The sequence below is a fragment of the Lonchura striata genome, chromosome 17 (genome assembly GCF_050655825.1).
Source record: "Lonchura striata isolate lonStrDom1 chromosome 17, ASM5065582v1, whole genome shotgun sequence".
Taxonomy (NCBI): Eukaryota; Metazoa; Chordata; class Aves; order Passeriformes; family Estrildidae; genus Lonchura; species Lonchura striata.
In genome coordinates this window covers 13,505,023-13,527,415 of record NC_140719.1, presented here as the reverse complement: position 1 = coordinate 13,527,415, position 22,393 = coordinate 13,505,023, and the positions used below count along the sequence as shown (strand labels likewise).

General features: G+C 45.6%; 2 protein-coding genes across 5 annotated transcripts in view; one reads left to right on the top strand and one right to left on the bottom strand.

Annotated features, from left to right (window-relative positions):
- Positions 1-544: 544 nt before the first annotated feature.
- On the top strand, positions 545-19,701 carry PSMB7 (proteasome 20S subunit beta 7). Of its 3 annotated transcripts, none has more exons than XM_021543696.3 (8): positions 545-620; positions 728-821; positions 902-999; positions 1,304-1,444; positions 1,987-2,102; positions 8,690-8,748; positions 18,903-19,054; positions 19,532-19,701. In XM_021543696.3, exons 1-8 carry the CDS (start codon positions 559-561, stop codon positions 19,641-19,643), a joined length of 834 nt encoding a protein of 277 aa, XP_021399371.3. In that variant the 5' UTR covers positions 545-558; the 3' UTR covers positions 19,644-19,701. The 3 variants fall into 3 exon arrangements, with proteins under 3 accessions (XP_021399371.3, XP_085412494.1, XP_085412495.1); XM_085556368.1 differs by having other exon boundaries at positions 18,743-19,054; XM_085556369.1 differs by lacking the exon at positions 8,690-8,748.
- Positions 19,702-20,179: 478 nt separating this feature from the next.
- NEK6 (NIMA related kinase 6) overlaps positions 20,180-22,393 on the bottom strand; it is a 45,317-nt gene continuing 43,103 nt past the window's right edge. For both annotated transcript variants that reach the window (XM_021543695.4, XM_021543694.4), the window contains exon 10: positions 20,180-22,184. In XM_021543695.4, the coding sequence (XP_021399370.1) occupies positions 22,074-22,184 (111 nt within the window). In that variant the 3' untranslated portion in view covers positions 20,180-22,073. The remainder of the gene's footprint in view (positions 22,185-22,393) is intronic.

Below are 22,393 nucleotides of genomic sequence, written 5' to 3'. Positions count from 1 at the left end.
TTGTCACAGAACAATTCCATTGCCAGCACATCAGTTTAGGGTCCCTTTTGGGTCGGTCTCAGATCTGTTTTGAGTCGGTTTTGGGTCGGTCTCGGATCGGTTTTGGGTTGGATTTGGGTCAGTCTTGGATTGGTTTCGGGTCAGTTTTGGGTCGGTTTTGGGTCTGTTTCAGGTCAGTCTCGGAGCAGTTTTGGGTCGGTCTCGGAGCGGTTTTGGGTCGGTTTTGGGTCGGTCTCGGAGCGGTTTTGGGTCGGTTTTGGGTCGGTTTTGGGTCGGTTTCGGGTCGGTTCCGCGCGGTCCGTACGTACGGAACCCAACGGGCCCCGCAGCGCCCCCCAGCGGCTGCCCCGCCCCGCCCCGCCCCGCCCCTCAGCGCGCGCCCCGCCCCGCCCTCAGAGCGCGCCCCGCCCCGCCCCTCAGCGCGCGCCCAGCCCCGCCCCTCAGCGCGCGCCCCGCCCCGCCCCTCAGCGCGCGCCCCGCCCCGCCCCGCCCCTCAGCGCGCGCCCCCGCCGCCATTTCGCTGCCCCGGAAGCGCTCGCGCCCCGTGCCCGGCGGAACATGGCGGCCGTGTCCGTGCTGCGCGCGCCCGCCGGCGGCTTCAGCTTCGACAACTGCGCTCGGTGAGGGACGGGCCGGGAACGGGGACGGGAACGGGCCGGGAACGGGAATGGGCCGGGCCGGGCGGCGGGGCAGCCTGCCGCCGGCCCCACGCCCCGCTGTGTTGCAGGAACGCGCTGCTGGAGGCCGAGCTCGCCCAGAAGGGGCTGCGGGTGCCCGCGCCGCGCAAGACCGGCACCACCATCGCCGGCGTCATCTTCAAGGTGAGCCCGGCGCCCCGAGTCCGCCCCGAGCGCCCGCCCCCAGGGCCCTGGCCGTAACTCTCCTTCCTGCATTCCTGCAGGATGGCGTCGTCCTCGGAGCGGATACCAGAGCAACCGAGGGGATGGTCGTTGCTGACAAGAACTGCTCGAAAATACACTTCATTTCCCCTAACATCTAGTAAGTGTTAGCTTTGTTGGGTGGTAAGTTGTTTATTGTGCACGTTGCTGCGTAATGATGTTGGTGCTGGGGTTGTTAGTCGTGTTCTTTACTCACAGCAACTATTAAACCGTTTCAAAGTGATATTTTACTGACAAGGCTTGGGGGTTCGTGGTGTTCCCTTTACACTTAAGCAGGCTCTCGTTTCACGCTCCTTGTGTGAGAACTGAATTCCCTCTCTTTTACAATGAGACCATTTCTGCCTGTTGCCTGAAGCACGGAGGGTTCCGTGTCCTTGTCCTCATTTGCTGATCACATTCCTCAGCTGCTGCGGTGCGGGAACAGCTGCAGACACCGAGATGACAACTCAGCTGATCTCCTCCAACCTGGAGCTGCACTCCCTGTCCACGGGACGGCTCCCACGAGTGGTCACGGCCAATCGGATGCTCAAGCAGATGCTCTTCAGGTAACTGAGGGCGTTCCTTGTTTATTACCAGTGCTGGTAAAAACACCAAATAATGCTTAAGCAGCATTCTTTGTCTTAGCCTGCTTGACCTTCATAACAAGACTCCAGGAAAGATTTTATAGTTACTCTTTGCTTCGTGGGCTTGTTAACTGAGATGGGAGAAAAATGGAGTCTGTTGTGTTTTAGAGAATTGCGTAGTGATCACACAACAAAAATAGAAGGGTATTGGTTTAATATGTAATCACACCCATGAAAATGCTGTGTCCTTGTGGGGAGAAGGCTGGACCAGTAGCAGAGTAATGTGCAAGCTTATAAAACTGGGAGTCATTTCCAGCAGAATCATTGCTTCAGAAAGTCTGCTAGACTCTAAAATAAACCATATTTTAGTCCACTTCTTACCTTATTGCTGCCAGCCAGCGAAAGCTGCCTGTTTATTGCAGCGCTGTACCCGCTAGTTGGGGAACAGTTCCCAGCCCCTGCTCTGCGTTGAGCAGCCAGGGCTGGGCTGTGGCTGCACACTGACACACAAACGTTGCTCCCAGGTACCAGGGCTACATCGGCGCCGCGCTGGTGCTGGGGGGCGTGGATGTCACGGGCCCCCACCTGTACAGCATCCACCCCCACGGCTCGACCGACAAGCTGCCCTACGTCACCATGGGTGAGTGCTGCTCCCGCGGGCCGGGCACAGCTTCACAGGGCTACTGAAAGTGGTTTTGGTTAGATCCCATTGTGGCTCAGGCTGTGCGGGCCTCAGGCTACAAAGGTAAAGTTTTAATTATAAGGCAGGCGCACTGTTCTCTTTCCTCACAAACATGGGGTGGGATAAAACTCAGCTGCCAAGAAACTGATCTTGGGAACGTTGCTGTGTGTGTTCCACACCTTAAAGCACAAGAATTGTAGGAGTCCCAAAATCTTGCTGAAAGAAAAAAAAAATTCCTCAGAAACTTGATTTGCGGATTGTCCTAACTCGTGGTTTGTACAAATTTCACTTGGGGAACTTGTGTTTTGTTTAGAAGACTTGGGTTACTTTAAAAGGAGGGTTATGTTTGATAAAGCCATGGAAGCGTAAGGGAGAGTTCAAGTAAATGTATTGGAAAACTGATCTGAAAACGAAGAGTATCAGGTTAGTAAATCGGTCAGTATGTGCCTGGCGCAGCTTATATGCTTCTTCTGTGGTGGGAAAACACACATTCATAGACTCATTCGTATTTTCTGTCTCTGGCTAAAACACCTGCTCAGGAGGCGGCGGAGGTTCCTGTTTTCCTGCGGGGCGGTGCTGATTAACGCCCGCAATTAGCGGGGCCGGGCGCTGCGCGGGCGGCGCGGGGCCGCTGGGTGGCGCCCGCGGGCCGGGCACGGCGGCCGGCGCGTGACGTCACCGTGGGGGCTGTGGGGCCGTGGGGGTCCGTGGGCGCTGTGGGATACTGCTGGAGCCCATGGGGCTCTGTGGGATGCTGCGGGAGCCCATGGGGCTCTGTGGGAGCCCATGGGGCTCTGTGGGATGCTGCGGGAGCCCATGGGGCTCTGTGGGAGCCCATGGGGCTCTGTGGGATGCTGCGGGAGCCCATGGGGCTCTGTGGGATGCTGCGGGAGCCCATGGGGCTCTGTGGGAGCCCATGGGGCTCTGTGGGATGCTGCGGGAGCCCATGGGGCTCTGTGGGAGCCCATGGGGCTCTGTGGGATGCTGCGGGAGCCCATGGGGCTCTGTGGGATGCTGCGGGAGCCCGTGGGGCTCTGTGGGATGCTGCGGGAGCCCGTGGGGCTCTGTGGGATGCTGCGGGAGCCCATGGGGCTCTGTGGGGCCGTGGGAGCCCATGGGGCTCTGTGGGATGCTGCGGGAGCCCATGGGGCTCTGGGATGCTGCGGGAGCCCATGGGGCTCTGTGGGATACTGTGGGAGCCCATGGGGCTCTGTGGGATGCTGCGGGAGCCCATGGAGCTCTGTGGGATGCTGTGGGAGCCCATGGGGCTCTGTGGGATGCTGTGGGAGCCCATGGGGCTCTGTGGGATGCTGTGGGAGCCCGTGGGGCTCTGTGGGATGCTGTGGGAGCCCGTGGGGCTCTGTGGGATGCTGTGGGAGCCCGTGGGACTCTGTGGGAGCCCGTGGGGCGCTGTGGGATGCTGCTGGAGCCCATGGGGCTCTGTGGGATGCTGCTGGAGCCCATGGGGCTCTGTGGGATGCTGTGGGAGCCCATGGGGCTCTGTGGGGCCGTGGGCTCCATGGAACCAGCCCGAACCGGGCTGCAGGAGCCGCTCTACACTCTGCACGTGCTGGCTTTCCTGCCTCGCTTTTAAAAGCTTTAAAACGCAGCCTGTAGGGAAGTCCTGGCAGCTCCTCTTTCCCTCTGCTATATGGCATGGTAGCAGGCTTAAGTTCAAACGAAAGGGATGTGGAATAGCAGAGGACTGAGTCTGGCGGAGTTTAAACTTCAGTTTGCTGCGGGCAGTACCAGGTGTGCGTGGCGCCCACACATTCTTTATGGCCACACTGTTGGACAAAGCCCTTCTCAGCATCAGGGTCCTTCACTTCCCACCCCTGGTGCTCTGACACTTCCTCCAGTCACCAGGATAGGTTTTAGTAAAAAATTACTTAATGTATATAGATGAAAGATAGAGTCGAAACAGCAGAAAAACTATGAAAAGTCAAATATAAGATAGCAGTTGGAAATGTATTTCAGTCTTATTTAGACTAATCTGTTGGTTTTTGGGGTATTTTATCCCAAATGTTCTAAAGGTGGTTTATTAAATCAGGTTAGGTGTTTTTGGCCAGTTAATTTCCAGAAATTCAGTATTAGATCGGAAGGGTGGTTGAGAAGTTGAGTTTTATTTTGGTGTGCTCGTCTGGATGGACAGACTGGTGTCCTGCCTTGCAAGAGAGATTTAAAAGGTACACAATGCTTACTCAGGAGTGAGAACATCAAATTAAACTGTTTATGCTGACAAAGGACAAAATTGGATTTCAGCAAACAATGCAAGATTGTCTGATTGCTTGGCTTGTCTAAGAAAGCTTCTGGCCAAGGCTTATAATGAAATGCATGCATAAAATTAAAGCACTTGAAGTGTGTAGTTGAGCTTTGGGAAGCAGGCGGAGTGCTCAGGAGTCTCTTGTGGCTGGAGCTGCTCCCCTGGTGCCAGTGGTGCTTCATATTCATAAATCAGCTCTTCATTGCAGTGGCAGTGTCGTGCTGCAGAGCAAGAACTCCCACTGCTGGGAGCCAGCCCCCAGCCAGGAGCCACACTGAAAAATGATCCCAGTCCAAGGGGCTGCCGAGATCACGGAATTCTTACCTGGGATGAGCAGCAAATCGAATAACAATGAGTGCTGGTGAATAAATGCCCTGTCAGGGAGCTTTGGCAGTGATGGATGAGGAAGTGCTAAATGTTGCTCTCAAAGCTCACACATCCTCCGGTGTGGCAGCAAACAGGTCCTTGGGTGAGGAGATGGACTGTACCTGGCAGTGAGAATTTGTCTTCAGTGAAGGTTCTGCTGAAAAGACCCACTGCATCTGCTGTAGAAAAGCTCCTGTGGTTTTGATTCACAGTGAAAATTACTGTGAGCTGCACTTTTTTGCTATGTATCAATAATTATCTTTCACTTTAAATCAATACTGAAGTGGTACAACTGCTCAAGTGAACACCAGATGGTATTTTTAAAGTGAGTTTATTATAGTTGCATGCAGAAAATTTAACACCTTGGTTGGGAAAATTCAGGAAATGACCAGTGTTACTTAAAGAAGAGAACAATAAATTCTCTTATCATTTCATAACTTACCTGGTTCATGCTAATCAAGAGACTGAAAAGCATTTGCCTCAGAGTAGTTCAGCTTCTGTAGTTACGTAGAATTTGTTTGCAGTCAATATTTTTACATATGTAGATGTTAGATTAATGCTTCCCGAATATTTGGTTCTACAGTGTAGCTTACTGAAAATATATGCAGATTCTTTGGAATTGAGATGACATTTTTCACTTGACATTAAAGTGTAAGCATTCTTAGCAGATAGTGGGTTTTAAAGATCTGAAAGGGTTTTTTCCTGAATGCTATATAATACAAATAAATTATGACTTTGTTAATTATCCTTTGTTTTAATTATTCCTACTGCTCACATACAGAAGAGCATAAACGAAACATGTGGAAAAAATAACTCAAAAAAAATTACTACTTTTGCAAGCTTAGTTTGAAATCTTACCTAAGAAAAATACCTGGTTTGGTGCTACTTTGAGCTCAGGTAAAGACACTATTTAATGACACATTATCACATGCCTTTCCTGGAGCTTTTAATGGATTTGAGGTTGGACTGCTGCTGAATCTGGACTGGCAGTGACTCAAATCAGTTACCGTGTGTGTGAGGTGGGAATCCATCCCAGGGTAATGGATGGTGTTTTGCTGTGTTTGGATTTTCTCCTTCTCCAGACTTTATGTTTGGGAATTGTGAAGCTTGTTTCTGCATAAAGGCAAAGCATGCTTGTTAAAAATGAATTATTGGTGGGCACGGAGTGCACGGACAAGAGAGCAGCTGTTTCCCCACACACAACCAAGTTCTCCACAGACCCTTAATACCCAAGTTTGTGGTGTTTTTATAGGAGCTGCAGTAAGAAAGCCGTGCTCGCAGTGTTTACTTAAGCTCCCGGTTTTCTTGGCCGCTCTCCTGTCACAAAGCAGCTTTCAGGAGGCAGCTGGAGCCGTGTGGGGCTGTTGGGAAGGCGAGTGGAGCGGGACAGGACAGGGGACACGAGCTCTCAGCCAGGCCAGCAGTGCAGGTGGGCTTTGCTCAGCTCTGTGCTCCAGGGGATGTCTGCATGCCAGGAGGGGTTTCCACAGCAGCTCCTGGTGCTCTTGTCAAACACGCTTTGTTTTGGTGGAGACACTCAGATGTGTGCATTGACTGGTGTTTCTGAAAACACGGGGCTTACATCTGGTGCTAGGAGCAAAGAATTTTCATTGTGCTATTTAAGAGCAGGAAATTCTGTTCTTTCAGAGAATGCTTAGCTGTGCTGGGACGCTTTAGCTAAGGCAAATTTTAAATGCAAGTTTGTTTAGGATTTATAAGTACTAGAGAACAAATGAAGTGAGTCTATTCAGCTTTTCCAGCTTCCTGTTCTGCTAGAACCTCCTTAGGATCTTGGTTTTCAGATGTAAATGTCTACATGTAGGTTTAATTAAGTTAAGACTTTAAACAACTCCTTGAAAATTTACATTATAGGACTGTCTGGATTTATTTATTTAAGGTTGCTAGTAGATTTGGCATTTGTTTGTGTCTTGGTAACATAGTGAAATAAATAATTAAGTATAATTCTTTATGTATAAAGGATTTCATGTACTGTAACACAAGATTCCCCCTGCCTTTTTCCTTTCTCTTTTTTTTATCGTTAAGTTACTGATTCCCTGCCCATAGATTCTTTTGGGCAGGAAAAGCAGCTGTAGGATTCAGCATGAGCCATGTATGCAGTTGTGTTAGCAATATTTTTTTATTTGTCACTATAAGTTTTAAGAAATTAAGAATGCTTTTCCTCAACTAAATAGCCAATGTAGTAATTTTGGTCAGATATTACATTTCATACTTTTTTTTTGCACTTTTTCTAGTCTTTGTACTCTGATTTTGTCAACCTTTCCCCATGAATAGGGTGGTTTTCCAGCTTTGAGGCTTCCTAATCAGCTCATGGTAGGCCTTTTTTGGGTACAGCAAGAATGTGGGCTTGGTTTGAGAATATAGCCTGGATTTTTTTCCCCTCTCATTAGAAATGTTCCTATATAATTCCAGAATTATTGTTCAGATTCCTTTATTTGTTTTGGCGCATGCTTTATTTTGACCTTGTTTGAAGGGTCAGTAAAATTCCTTTTATTTGTGGTTTGTTCTGTGATACCAGCTGTTTGCAACAGCAGTACAGTTTTGCTATTAGTTGCTTAAATATCTTTTTTATTCTCAGTTTCAGCATTTAAAAAATGGAGTTGTGTATTGCTCCAAGGTGTAAATGAATAGTCATTGCCAGCAATACAAGTGCATACTTAGAGTGTCCTACTGCTTTTAGATGTGATGTATTTGGTACTGTAAAGGTAATGATCCTCAACCACAGCAATATTCTGTAACAGGAATATCTGTCATATTCATCAGGATTACCATGTTCATTGATTTGTGTCTATAAATCTGCTGTTTCAACCCTTTAAATTTGATCTATAATTGGACCTCCTTAAATGGTTCAGCTAAGGTAGTCTGTATTTTCTCAACAGTGTCACTGTCAGCTTCTCCTTTTTCATTATACATTCAGCAGACTTGATAAAATCAGCAGGACACCTCATTTGAAACTGTTTAATCGCTGCCTTTTGCTTTCACTAAACCATTGAGGTGGTCAAGCGATATACACAAATCATTTTAAATAGGAAATATGGCTTTCTCTGTGACCCAGCTAAACAGATAGCACTATGCAAAACAAGTTAAAAAGTAATAAATGCCAAAAAATCTTCTAATTGGAGTAAAAAATTGCAGGTAACTTTATTCACTCCCCAAAAGTAGTGCTCTCTGAAATATGGGTAGGGCTACCGACAGACAGGAAAATCTTCCTGAAGGCTCACTCTTTGTGAACAAAGCAAGTTTACAGTTTCAGGTAGTACCATCCTGCTTTTTGTGTTAATTCACAAAAAGCACATTTATAACCCTGCAGTCACAGTGCTTTGGGCAGAGATGGCTCCTGTTCCATCACTGCACTTGTACTTCGTTCTTTCTGGAGAGGAGCGTTAAACTCGTGGCTTTGTCTCTGGCACTTTGTTCAGCTGTTATTGTTCATTATTGTAAAAATAATGGCACAGAGCAGGAGCACAATGAAGTGTTTAACTAGAGGGGAAGTCTGCTGGTGGCAGCACCCCTGCCCTGTTCCCACTGCTGGGCTGCTCAGGGTTGGAGTCATCTCCTCATTCCAGCGCCCCTCTAGGAGGGGCAGGCACGGCCGTGGGGCAGGAGGGATGGAGGAGCAGGGGCTGCACGCTGTGGCATTCCCTAACTCTGGTTCTAACCTTGGTTTTGCACCCTATGTGCAAAATGGTAAGAAGGAAAGGCTGTTGGGGTGGGCCTGTGCCGAGTCTGTGCCCACAAGCTGTACCCCCAGGATTAAATCAGCTTCTGACTTAGTGCAGAGGAAGCTGTGGTGGGCTTCAGATTGGTTTGTGCTGATGTTTGTACTGTATTTTTCTCTAAAAATATTGCCATACCTAAATCCACTGGCTGAAGGGGTGTCCTGGTGTTGTCACCACAGGTTCTGGATCGCTCGCGGCCATGGCAGTGTTTGAAGATAAATACAAACCCGACATGGAGGTAAGTCCTGGCTTTTTAAACCTCAGTGTTTCTTCCCTCAGCAATCCTCACACTCATAAGAATTTAGGAGGTTTGAAACTCTAAAAAAAGGTAAATATGCTCTAGTTTTGCTGCACTTAAAATGTACTAATGTCAGCTTACTGCAAAGCTGTAAAAATTGATGGATGAAAGAAATAAATTTGCAAGAAGTTGTATTTATCTATGGGAAAATGTGTGATTTGAATGTAGGTGAAGGGTTTAAAAACATACAGTTTACTGGTTATAGTTTACTTCAGCAATTTACCAGCCCTTGCATAGTCAATATTTTTCTGTCCCTCTGTCAGTCTTCAAAAGAGAATGCAACTAAAAGTCTTCAGATGCTCCTCTTTTTTGTAATGCAGCTGCTGTGGGTCATTTCCTCCCTCTGAAGTGCATTGTGGTTTCAGGTGATGGTTCTGTAAATCCACAGTTCCTCTCTACAAAGCTGGTAAATGAAGTTTAATATACAAGATGATCTGGTGTACCTTGGTGCATCTCCTGACAAATCACAGTGTGCAATTCCAGCAGATTTTTGAAAAACCAGTCATGAAAAGTTTTCCATTAGTTAATTGCTTCAGCATTAGTAAAAAGCAATTTTCCAGTTATCCCTGGCCCTTCTCCTGTCAGTACCTGAGCAAGAGTTGTAGGTGTGCAAAGTTAGGGACACACAGTGGGACCAGGATTGCTGTGATTTGGGCAGCATCTGAAGATGCTGGACTTTTCGCCTCTAGTATATTTACAATTGTTATCAGAAATACTGGAATATGTTTAATAGGCTCCCAAGTGTCTCTGGGAAGGATCCTCACACCAGATGGCTGATAGAGCCACGAGAGAGAGAGAGAGAGAGAGGAAGACTCTGTTTTTCCCTCTCTCCTCATGCTGCTGTAAGAATGAGAGTCTCCTTTTCCAGCCTCCAGTGTGACTGTGCACTTGGCATGTGTGCCATCCACTGAAAACACGGACTGCAAATCCCTGGAAGCAACAGCTCCAGCACAATAGTCCTCTTTCCAAGATACAAATGGCAGAGAGCTGTGCTGTGGAACTGACGTTTGCATTTATTCTCAGCTAGCTTTCAGGCTTGGATTTTAAGTCATTTCTTGTGTAAGAGCAAATGAAAAAGGCACCAAAAACTGGTAAATCTCTAAATTTTCCTATTTAGAAAGGTCATCCTCATTAAACTGTCTTCACACACAACCATAAGTGGCAGCAGATAGTCACTTATAACAAGCATGTAGAAATGCAGCCTACCAATTTGTTGAAATAGATATTTAGATCTTTGAGACTTGCATGCACCTTAACCCTTCCTTTGGTTTTCCTGGATAATCTTTTATCTAATAACAGTTCAGGAATTGTATTAACCAAACCAGCAGTGTTTCATGTGATAAAGCTCAATGGTACTCTTAAACAGTTCCTCATATTCTGTTATGGCTGTGAGTTTGTATTTACAGTCTAAGTCAGATGCGGGGATTTTTTTTCGATAAATTAATAAAATAGCAAATATTTCTATTGAAATGAATCCAAATTAAATCTGAAATATGCTATGTATATTTTACATAAAACTGGCTATGAAATGGCAATGAAGATAAAATTGCTGGAGATTAATTTAATAAAATTGGTAGAAAATTATTATTTTTCTGTCAAGATCAATGCTCCTTTCTTTTGCACTAATTGTCAGAATAGCTTGCTAGGGCTACTGGAGGGTAGTGGTGTGCTTCAAGACCATCACATCACAGAAAAATGATTCAAAGGCAAACTGTCCTGCACCCTCTGGTATCAACTTGCAAATTAGCATCTGGAATGTAATTAAACAAGCTTAATGAAAGTAGCAGCTGAATACTACTGGAAAAGACAATCGGCTTTTTTGCCTCTGATATATATTCTGTACTATTGAAGCTGATCACCAAACGCATCGTGTGAGCACAGTTAAAAAAAAATTAGCATTTATTTGAAGAATAGGAACTGTTTTTCATTCTGTTATGCTTTTGGCATGCACTGGTGTCCCAGGAGAGCCATGCCACAGCAGATAGTGCACAATATTTATAAATCCATGACAGGCAATAATAGCAACTTGAAAAATTCTTTTGCTAGAATTTCAAGTTGAGAGCTGCCAAAAGCTGAGAGGATCAAATCTGCAGTGGCAGCTGCTGTGCCCTACAGTTAGAATCGTAGACTTTGAAGATGCTCAACTAAAAAAAAATAAAAAAATAATAAAATAAAAAAAGACTGCAGGCTTAGCCAATTTTTGCAGGTTTCTAGAGCCCTGGCTCTCTGCCTTTTGAAGATGAGTTGCTGAAGCTTCTCCCAGTGCCTGAGGCATGCTAACACCAGCAGGATGTGTTTTTTTCCATAGACTTAGTGTGTCTTCAGATTTAAGTAGCACATGCTTTATCAGTGGCAACCGTGATGGTCCTTTCCTGGCTGCAGTGCTGGGAGAGGATCTTTACCCAACGTCCTTCAGGAGAGCTGTGGAGATGGATGGTGACGTCCCCGAGTGCCACTTGTGCAGCCTGATTTATGGAGGCAGGGTTTGTGGGAAGGAGTGCTGGCCTCTAGAGGAACCATTATAGATCGCTGAGGATGGGAACACTTTCAGCCCTGAAGGCCTCTAGATGCTTCAAAAATGTAATGCCAAGCACCTAACTACTGTGGAACAATATTAATCTGTCATGTGGGCAGCTATAGATCTGCTTTAAAAAACATAAGTGGAAGAACAGCACATCTAATGGAGTGTTTCGAGCTTAGATCTTTCATTGTAGCCAATTTTTCTTCCAATAGAGTCGCCACTGGTTTTAAACCTTACAGTCATTTTGTAAATGCATTTGTGCCTTCTGGTGTTAAACGATAGCAAAGAAATGCTTTGAGTCAGTGGATATGGAAAGTTGTGAGCTGGGAAAAAAATGTCTACAGTATTAAATGCTGGAATTCTGGTTTCATCTATCCTGTGGTGGTTGTATTCCTCAGGAGATGGGGAGGAGGATATATTTTTTTCTGGTATTTGATTTCTGGTGTTTGGAATGTAGAAGTATTTTGTCTGTAGAATTACTTGATGCACAGTGGGGCTATGTTGTAGACTACTTGTTTAAGCAAGGAAAGGCTGTTTGTAACTTCATTACTTTTCTGTATTTTATCAAAACAGCCAGGTTTAATAAAAAGAGGGTCCAAAAGGAAGAGAATCAAAAGTGACAGAAAACAGAACTTCTGCAAGGAAAAGAAAGTAAATCTTGGAGTAGTGAGTTCAGGAACAGAACAGGTGGAAGGAAGGAGATAAGAGATAGTCTGGCAGATATTTAATAATTATTTCTAGGATAGAGCACCACAAATGTGAGATTATATTTACAGTCATTTATTGTACCATTTTTAGTTGTGGCAGGAAATCAAGTGGTACTGATTAAAACCAAAAATACCCTGGAGGGTAAGGAAGATGAGTAAGAAGAGAGGACTGTTCTGAGTGTGTTCCACATGGAGCACAGGCCCTCTTGGTGCTGCAGCAGCTGTGCTGTCCCAAACCTGCAGCTTGCTGTCCCCTGGTGTGCTTCGGTGACTGCTCTGCAGGCTTTGGCTCACCTTTGGTGGGATCTGCTGAGCAGTTTGGCAGGTGGGTTTGGGAGAAGTGGTTTTTGAGGCGCTTCTGAGTAGCCCCTAATCTGTAAGTGAAGTAGCTGAGGAATGGAGAGCGCTTTCCCCAGGATGCCCCATGTGCTCTGGGATCTTTGCAGTATCAAAATGCAAAGTAGCCTGAGTGCACCTCTTATTTCAGTAAAAAAATGCATCAGGCACACTACAAAATAGTATGAAAACATGTAACTTTCTTCCATTTTTAAGCAGCTGACACACAGCTCCTTCAAATGTTCCTCTGCTCACATTTCCTACTGTCCCTCAATATGGTAGAATTATTTTTGTTTATTAGCTACTGACAACAATGCAGAGCTATTTTTGGAATCTGTCAGAAGTCTCTAATCCTCAGCAATAGTTGTCTCCCCGGTGTTGCTGCTGCGGGAGCAGTGACAGGCTGCAGATGAGCCGTGTTCATTAGCGATGGTGATCAGCTCTCGGGCTCAGGTGTGGCAGCGCCGACCCCGCCAGCTGACACGGCAGCTTTAATGACTCCGCGGGACGGGCACCACTTGCTGGGAGGTTTGTGGGCTCCACTCTGGCAGCAGACAATGGAGATCAAGCCAGACTATGGGAGCTAGGCTGGAGAGCCTGCCTGAGATACTTGAACCCCTGTTGGTGTCAAACACGGAATTAAGTAAATGGGGAGAGGGGAGATGAGACAAAATCTGACTTGGTGAGCAAAAATCAGGACTTTGTGTTCCTGTGCCTGTGTATTTCATTATCCAGTGACAGGAACTGAGGCTGTTAGTGGCATATCTTCACTCCTCACTGCCAGAGCTTGTGGCACTGCGGTTTTCAGCTTTCCTGACATAGCTGTGTTCGTGTCTCCTGGAGACAGGGATTTCCATGGGTAAATATCAGGTCTTAGTGCATACAGTCAGGCAGAAAATAAAGGCTTATCATACCTGTTTCTTATTCTTAGGTTAGATCACAATTATCCTGTGGCAGCCTGGTTTCTGCCTGACACGTTGGACAGTTTGTACAGTTTTCATCATCTGTCACAGAACTGTGCCATGGATCGATTTCCTTTGTGGAACTAGTGTTAAACAGGAATCTGGGCTGATCTGGAATATGCCAGCTAGGTATGCTCTGGCGTGGCTGGGATTGCAGGAGAGGTGTTTTGTGGGGTGCTTTCTGAATGAATGAAAGCCCGGTTTGTGTGCTGAAGTTAGTGGGGCACAGCACCAGTCTGAGCTCCCAGAGATACCCAGCAGTGCTGCCTTCCAGTTTGCTGACTGCAGACTGTATCAAGGGAAATAAATGTTACCTTTGTGTAAATTGGGCCTTGCTGCATGTCAAAGAGTAACAATTTCTTCACCTTTATGAAAGTAACACTTGAACTTTGTCCGTAATAACGTAGACAAGCTGGCCAGAAGCAGGGCTCTGTGTTAAGAGATCATTTCACTGCACAGGGTAGGGGGAGGACAGGTAATTATTTTTGATGCATTTCTCAGGAGCAGGTGTTCCAGTTTAAATTGTTCCAGTTTGTATATCTCCCATAACTGCAGAACACAGGCAAAATGTACTGGAAGATATTTCACATGGCACGAAGCCCGAGTGCTGCTCCCGCGGCGAGGGCCAGCGGGGCTGAGGGCAATTGCTGTGAGGGAAGGGGAGGAGGAGGAGGTGGGAGCCAGCCTGGGCTTTATGGAGCATTTTGCTGTATTAGGAAGGATATATTACCAGAGGGCCCAAGGCTTCTTTTCCAAATAAAATGCTGACCTTCATTCCCTTCCATCCTTTTGTCAGAGGTAAAGCAATGGTCAGATGGGCAGAGTTTGCTTTATTTGAAGCCAGACGTGTTATTGCTTGATATTAAATTTTTTATATGCAGTAACATAAAGTAACTTTAACCATAGTCTTTTGCAGGGTTTGCATATCTGGGTGGATAAGGGTCGGTGTGTTACCACAGAGCAGCACAGCGGGGCCAGAGGAGGAGCTGCAGCCTGGCAGGATTTACAGCCCCAGTGCTGTTAAGCCAGTTCCCATTTTGAGAATCAGTTCCCTAAAAACCCATGAACTTTACTAAGTGATGGATTGAATGAGTTTTTGTAATCATTCTTAGTTCAGAGAATGGGAATAGTGTTAAAAGAAATCCCATAGTTGTGAGAAGAGCTTGTAATTTAATTCTGTGCCATCGGAAGTATGGATTGTACTAATCCCCGTGTAGGGAATGACATACAGCAACTAATGTTATTGAATCGCAGTTCCGAATCATATAAGTTTCTTGTCTTGGCAGGTAATTTGGCATAAATTGTTAATGTAAATCCAGGTTAGTGGGGAAGACATTATTTTACTAAAAAAGATAAACTGCTGATTAATTCAGTATAGAACTCAATTACAAATTGAAAGTGTCTCTGCGGGACGCCGGTACCCTAAAGACAGCAGATGTTGAATTGATACTCCAGCATATTTCACCCTGGTATGAAATATTAACGTGGTTTATTATACTGGTGGTGTATGGTATCAGAGTGGGGGTGGGGATGAGCCTGCACTCACAGGCAGCTTCCTTAGGATGGGAAAAAACTGTTATCTCTGAGAATTATTATTAGGGACTACTGAGCAGTTTATTTGAAAGTTCTTAGCAGAAGATGGTTAGAAAAATAAACATTTACTGACACTTCAGTCACAGTGAATCTAAACATAAAACACATAGGTCTAATTTTAAAATAAAAAAAAGAGACAAGTTGTGTCTCTTGAGGCAGCACTAGAAATGCACTTTTTTGAGGGAAGACTTGTTAAACCTGAGTGGGTTTAATGACACATGCCAGCCCCTTTCCTGACAGCCAAACCAAATCTATTCTTGCTGCTGGAGCCTTCCAGCCTTCCCTTGCAAGAAATACAAAGTCCTTTGCTTCTCAGGTTTGTTCTCTTTGGACTTAGAGCAGACTTCAGCATCTCTTCCAGGTATGGACTGATCTCCACACCACAGCCCCTCACTCCCCATATGCTGCTGATTCTCTTCCAGACTCTAATTATGCTCTTGTAGGTGCTTATGTCCTTCAAGAGGTATTGCTTTCCACCCCCAAATTCCCAACACTCCTTTATCGATTTTTTTTTTGTTGTCATTGTCCTTCCTGAAGTTTCTGAGGTTTTCTTTCTGCTTCTCTTCCCACACGCGTCTTGGGGATTCTCACTTTAAGTAGAATCAACTTTTTTTATGATAGCATTTGAACAAATCTCATTGTAAAAGGCTTATGATAAGTATTTGCATTTGTTTATTCTTACAAAAACACTTATTTATGTTCCTATTGTACTGATTATGCATTGCATTTCAAATCTTTCTAAGAATTACTCTGGAGAACTGCACTGTGTATTGCATCTCTAACAGCATCCTGGTGACCTCAGAAGGGATTAATTTTATTTTGGTAAGAGAAAAAATAAAACCAGGAGTTTTTAAAGTTTTAAAATCTGGAAAAGATATCTGATTAACTTGCTTGTGAGGTTACAAAATGTGAGGAAATAGTGTTGACAAAGCCATTCCAGCTGCTCCCTTTGCTTCTGGAGCATAATGATAAACTTGTTTTCAGGTTATTAGTGAAGACAGTATTAATACAATATAGAAGTAGCCTCATCTCCTGTAGGAAAGTCTCTTTTTTCCTTCAGTAGCACTTGAAATCTGGAAATTGCTTAAGTGAGAAGAGAAAGTTGATCCAAGTCATATACAAGAATAATGTGTAAAAGTTGCTCTTCGGTGCTGTTTGGGACTCGTGGCACAGCAGCTGTGAGAGGCAATCCATCAGCTCTGAGTGTCTGCGAACTGCAACTCTCCAGATAACAGGTTTAAAGTAAAGATTTAATACAGGCTCTATCTACTATGATGTTGCAGTGACAGTTTAAAACTCATTCTCTAAATCTCAGCAGACTTTATAGCCAGCAGCGGGCCCATATAAAGCTTAATGGCATTACAACACATAAATCATCTTTTAAAGATGCTACCAGTAGCGCCAATATTAAATGCAGACAATTGTCTGTGTTATAAATAATTTATCGCACAGCGTTTCAGATTAGGCCTCCGTGCCGAGTTATTTATTTCAGCCGTGCTGCCCTGTCCCTCAGGCGCCCCTGGCAGGCGCGTGGTCACTAATGAAGCGGCGCTGCCCCGGCTCGGCTGCGCTGCCCGGCGCGCGGGTAAATGGAGCTGCGCATTGGAGCCCGGGGACACATCGTGGGCTGTGATGGGGACAGACAGATCGCTCCATAAAGCGCTGCTGCCACCGCGGCCGAGCCGCACCGTTCATCACCGCCTCTAATCTCGTTTAAGGAGCACTGGGGGCCCCAGAGGAGGATATTCCCTGTTAGCTTGGTCTTTGCAACCATAAAGCAGGAAGTGCTCCTTTTACATACTCTGAACTTTTAGGGTTTTTTAAGATTAATTATTATAGTGACTCATTGAGGGCCCTGGACTTGAGACTGTGTCAGCATTTTCCTGCTAACCCCTTATTTTGTGACTGTAAATAGCAGTCCTTGCTGAACTCCATGCAGGAACTCTGTAAGGAATACTTCGGGTTTTTCTTGTGGCTACTCTGTTCAGCTTTCTAAATTGTCAGAAGAGGAGCAGGAAGCAGCACTGAGGCAGGGTTTTCTAATGACAAATATTCCATGTTCACAGACGGAGTGCATGTGTCAGTGAAGGAGCTGAGGTTACAGCCTGGCTTCTGTGTGCAGTGGCTGCCTCAGTGCAGGTATTTTTTGAACTATTTTGGTAAGAGTAGGGTGATAGAGTACATTTTTAAAGCAAATCAGATTTAAATTAGAGGAGTCTGTGAGGTTTGCATTGTTGACTAAAAGAGATGAGATGAAGAGTGGAATAAATTCCACCTATCTGCTGTAGTTTTCCTAAGCTGCTTTTCTTACACCTAACACATAGCTTAAAATTACTCTGCTTTTGCTACCGCTTGGTTCTTAAAACAGATGCACACATACTTCTTTGGTTTATTTACTTTCACTATAGTACTAAAATAACCTTAGTCTGCAACAAATCATTGACAGTCTTCTGTCAGTTAAGTGAGGAATTCCTTGCTTATCAGGATTTTATTGCCCAAAACACTGAAGGAAAGGTACAGGAATTATTTTTGCAGCATGGCTTTATTGTTCTAGTCAGCTTGGTAGAAAGTGTAATTCAATTTACTATTTTTTATAAAGAGTAATAGTTGTAAAACTGGGAGTGAAGACTTGCTGCTGTTTCTATAGTTCATGGAGGCTGTGCCCTACTCCTATGGCTGTTGGCACAGGAATAGTCATTCCCACTGTCCAGAGGGGCACCAGGGAGTGCAGGGCAGGCCCAGGGCCAGCAGGTGGGAGCCGAGCTAATTTTGGGCTCCTCTTGGGCTGCACTTGGGGCTGGAGCAGCTGCAGCCGGGGCTGCTGCTCCTGGCACTGCTGCTGTCACATGGCAGGGTCCTGGCACAGACAGGCTGTGAAAATGAGGCACGCTGGAAAAAGCTGCATTTATCAAATTCAGCCTTGACCCCATCTCTTGTTCCTGGTGTCTGGTGCCAGAAGATTGTTCCAAGGTGTGAAATAGCAGCAAAGCAATGGGCAGTGAGCCTGGGAGCCTCAGCATTCCAGCAGGATCTGCTGGGTGAGCTGAGCAGCCACTGCTGCTCAACCTGGGGACAGAACGAGCCCACACCTCTGTGTCCACGGACGAGTGCCAGCCTTACAATTCTGTACAGGAATAGGCAGCTCTAGTTTTCAAGTAAGTAACGCACCTTTGAGAGAAAGTAAGGGGTCTAATATTCTGTGGTTTGTATTTTCTAGGCTACTGAAAAGATTTGTGTATGTATATGATGTGTGCATATGTCCATATGTGTATTTATATGGACTCAATCAGTTTTCCTTGCATTCTGACCCTTTGGCCAGATGACAGGAGCACAGGCTCAGGGCAGCTGAGGGGGCAGGGCTGAGGGGCTCTGTCAGTGAAAACGTCCTTTGACACCGGGTTTGCCACGTTTCTTCGTGCTCCCCAGCCTGGGTTAAGCAGGAGCCGAGGCCACGTCAGATGGCTCCTGATGGTGCTGAGCTGAGCGTGGGTACTTTCTCCATCAGCTCTTTTGGAATGGCCCCAGCCCTGCTGGGAGCTGCAGAGGGATCCAGTCCCATCAATGCTCATGTTCCTGAGGCCTCCACAGCAGCACCAGTGGTGTGGTACTGGCGAGGGGGGGAAATGTGATCTTACACATCTGGTGTAATATTCTAATGGATATGTTGATGATTTTGAGATGTTTCTGTGTAAAAGATACTCCTGAATGCGGTTGCGTAACATGGGCACTGTTGCACTCAGGTTCCTTCTAACTAGTAACTGTGTCTTAGTTACACCCATTACCGTAGCAAATGTTCCTCTTTTGTTTCACTTCAGTGGTACAAACGTTACCAAGCTCAGCATTTTGACTGGTACCCGACGATTGAAGGGTTTGCTGAATCATTTACTGTTCCAAGCTCAGCCTCCACAGGCACAGGGAAGCACAGTCCTGGGAAAAGCCAGCACTGGGGCAGTGACAGCGTTTTGCCTTTCCCAGGAGGAGGAGGCCAAGCAGCTCGTGCGAGACGCCATCGCGGCCGGCATCTACAACGACCTGGGCTCGGGCAGCAACATCGACATCTGCGTCATCAGCAAGAGCAAGCTGGACTTCCTGCGTCCCTACGATGTGGCCAACAGGAAGGGGGACAGGTGAGTGATCCTGAAGCTCCTGTGGGTCCCTGCTCCGCCTGGCAGGGCCTGTTTTCAGTAATACCAAGTTCTGTCCATGATCTCCCGTCTGTAGGACTTTCAACTAAACAGTGCAAATGAGCAGCTGTAGCAGCAGCTGAACAGAGGCTGATACACTGGCAGAATTATTCTAGAGTTGCAAAACATGAGTAAATTGCTTGTTCTTTGGTTTTTAGCACAAATGTCCCTCACCACTTTGAAGGCCCACTGATTTCGATAAAAACCTTCCCAGTTACGTGGCAGTGTTTTTGTGAACAGTTTCCTGCAGTTGCTGGTTTATCTGAAACACTGACAGTTATTGCAATCAGTATAGATTTTGCAGTTTCTTTACTTTGGACTTTTACAGGAAACATCTAAAGCTGACCAGTTCTAAAATTTTAAATGCAGGTTTTCCTCTGTATCATCTTCCAGACTAATTTTCCCCCATTTCTTTACTAGGTTTGGTAGGTACAAGTGTGCAAAAGGAACAACTGCTGTTCTCACAGAAAATGTGGTACACCTGGAGCTCGAGGTGGTGGATGAGACCGTGCAAACCATGGACACATCCTGAACCCTGTGGATGCTCAGAGAGCAGCTGGTGCAGAATAAAGAGGCTCTGCCCAATCTCCTCTGTGTGTCTGTACCTGGTGCTGTTGCTGCTGCTTCTCCTCTCCTCCTTTAGAGCAGGTGAGGCTCGTGTAGCCCTGAAGGGCTCTGGGCCTGACCCCAAGGGTTCTGAGCAGTGAGAGCTGTGCTGCCCCTCCAGGCACCACCTGCACTGGGGGCAGAAAAGGAGCTGCTCTGTTACCTCACTCCAGGAACAAAACAGCAGGAGTAAAACTGCTCTGCAGAATAATTTGATAAGTTTTGATTTAATAGAACATAAGAAAACAGTGAGCACCTGAATTGCTGCCCTTGCCCCCTCCACCAGACACTGATCTCCTGCTACCTGCAGGGTATCACTGGACATCAGGGGATGTTGATGTTACTGCTTCTCTGCTGTAGATACAGGGCACATATCCAGCATCACTTCAAGTCTGATTGTCTTGTTATTCACCTCCACTTGGACCTATAATATTGGACTTTTTTGTTTTTTAAACAAAGGTCTTTATTTTAGAAATATTTTTTTTATTTATCTAAAAAGGCACAATTGCAAAAAATTACCTTTTGAAATACATTTCTTTATAAGCACTATGAAATTTCACGTAGCAAGAAAGTGAGCAGACTTCTCCAGACACTCATTTGAGCTGAGCTTCCCTGGAAGCCATGGCTCCAAGGAAAGCTGCAGTGGGACCAGAGGTTCAGGCTCAACCCTGGGAAGTGCTAAAGAAGCTGGTATAAATAACCAAGCTGGTTGGCATGGAAATGGTGGGAACAATTTGGTGCCTCCACAAAGTTCTGCTGATTTAAATTTCCCACATCTCTCCTGAGAGCAGCAGCCTTAACTTTCTGCTGAGAAGCCTCAGTAAAATGGCACCTTCCATTAATGATACCAACCATATTCACAGCAATTAATGGCTTTTCTTGGTACCCTATACGAATATTCCCAAATTTTACAGGAAATAGTTGAAGATGGCACTGCAGTTTTCCTTAAAGTAGAGAAAAGTAGGTTAAAAAAATCCACTAAAAGCATATATATGTATGTAACCCCCTAACCCTAATCTTAGTTCAAAAAAGTTAAGGATTGTAAGCTTTCTTTAAGAAAAAAAACAGGCACAGGCTGCATTTGAACTGTCACACACAAATGTATACGTTGGCACAAGCCCCTGTCCCGCCTGGAAGCGGCACTGGAGCAGCACAGGCTGAAGATTTCCTCTGGAGCAGCGGGTGCAGCCCTGCTCCTCCTGACAGGCACATGGAATGGAGACACTGGAACGTGAATCCACAGCTGTTCCTAAAGCAGTGAGTATTTCCATCGACAGTAATGAAACAAATCATTGATTCAATGAATGAATTTAGCTGGCTGACAATTTTCATGCACTTAAAGACGATGACTCCTTCAGATCAGGTTGAGATTTTATAAACATTCACATTCTGTAATGAGTTTTCACAGTTTGAGAGAAGGGGCTGATCCTATGCAGAATTCCATACACAGAACATTTCATTTATTTTTAAAAAAATTTCCAAGTGTTTAAAACACTGCTGAAGTTCCACTCATAGTACCCAATGTACTATTGAACATGTAAAAGTCTCTGCACCAAAAAATGAGGTGGCTTTGATAAACACTGGTTTTAAACAGGAACCTGGAGGTGAAGAAGAACCATTCCAAAAGGAAAAAATGAGGGAAAGGAGCAATTCTCTGCAGGAGCAAGGCTGGTAGGGGTTTGCTTGGCATGTTTATCTTCTTTTCCCCAGGATCATGTTTAACTTATCTCTGACAGAGAAATGCATCAGCAAAAAAAAAAGTTTTCAATTAAAAAAAAAAAAAAGAAATCATGAAACAAAAGGGTTTCCCACTTCCCCAACCCTTCCCAGTTCCTAAGTCTGAAGAGGAGGAAATTAATAAAAACATAAATGACTACTTTAAAATATACCAAGTAAAAACTGAATTTGCTATTAACCATTTGCAGAAGAGGCAAAGTAGCAGTTATACAAATTACACAAAATCTATGGTAATCCTTACATTAATATAAAGTGATTTCACTGAAGGAATTATTTCAATATTTCACATTACAGTTAAGATAGAAGGTCTGGCAAACGCTGAGCCCTCGGTAATAGCTGCTATCCTAGATTACACACAACAGTTTTAAGAAAGGACCCTTAAATGATCTACATCCGTAACATTATTTGCCTTAAAATAAAAAATAAGAAGAATCACTTGCAATACCTCACAGAATCTTCACGTTAAAGCACAACCACCTGTAAGAGTCCTTGTCAGATAACCTGCAAATGATGGAGCCTCTGCTGCGAGTGCTCAACCTCCCACCTGTGTGACCTGGCACCAGTCGCTTTCAGCTGAGAAAAAGAATTCAAGTAAGACTGAGCTGTGCTGGCTCCCGGCTCATGTGCTCGAGGTCCACACGTGCATTTGTTTGGCTATTTGGTGCACGTAACCGATGTCAGGCCTTTGATCTGGGTCGGGGTATATGCACATGCTGACCAGCTCCCGCAGCTGCAAGACAGAAAAACGTGAGTGAATCCTCTGCTGCCTTCCTGGAAAAGGCTCTGGCACTGTCTGCCCGAGCTCCCGTGCCAGGAGAGGGGAACCTCTTCTGTGCAGATGCTGCTGGGCAGAATGCAGGCATGTGTCTATCTCATGTCTCTGTGTCCCACCTCCAAGAAGGCCAGGAAGAACCTTTTCCACCACATCTTCACTAACGA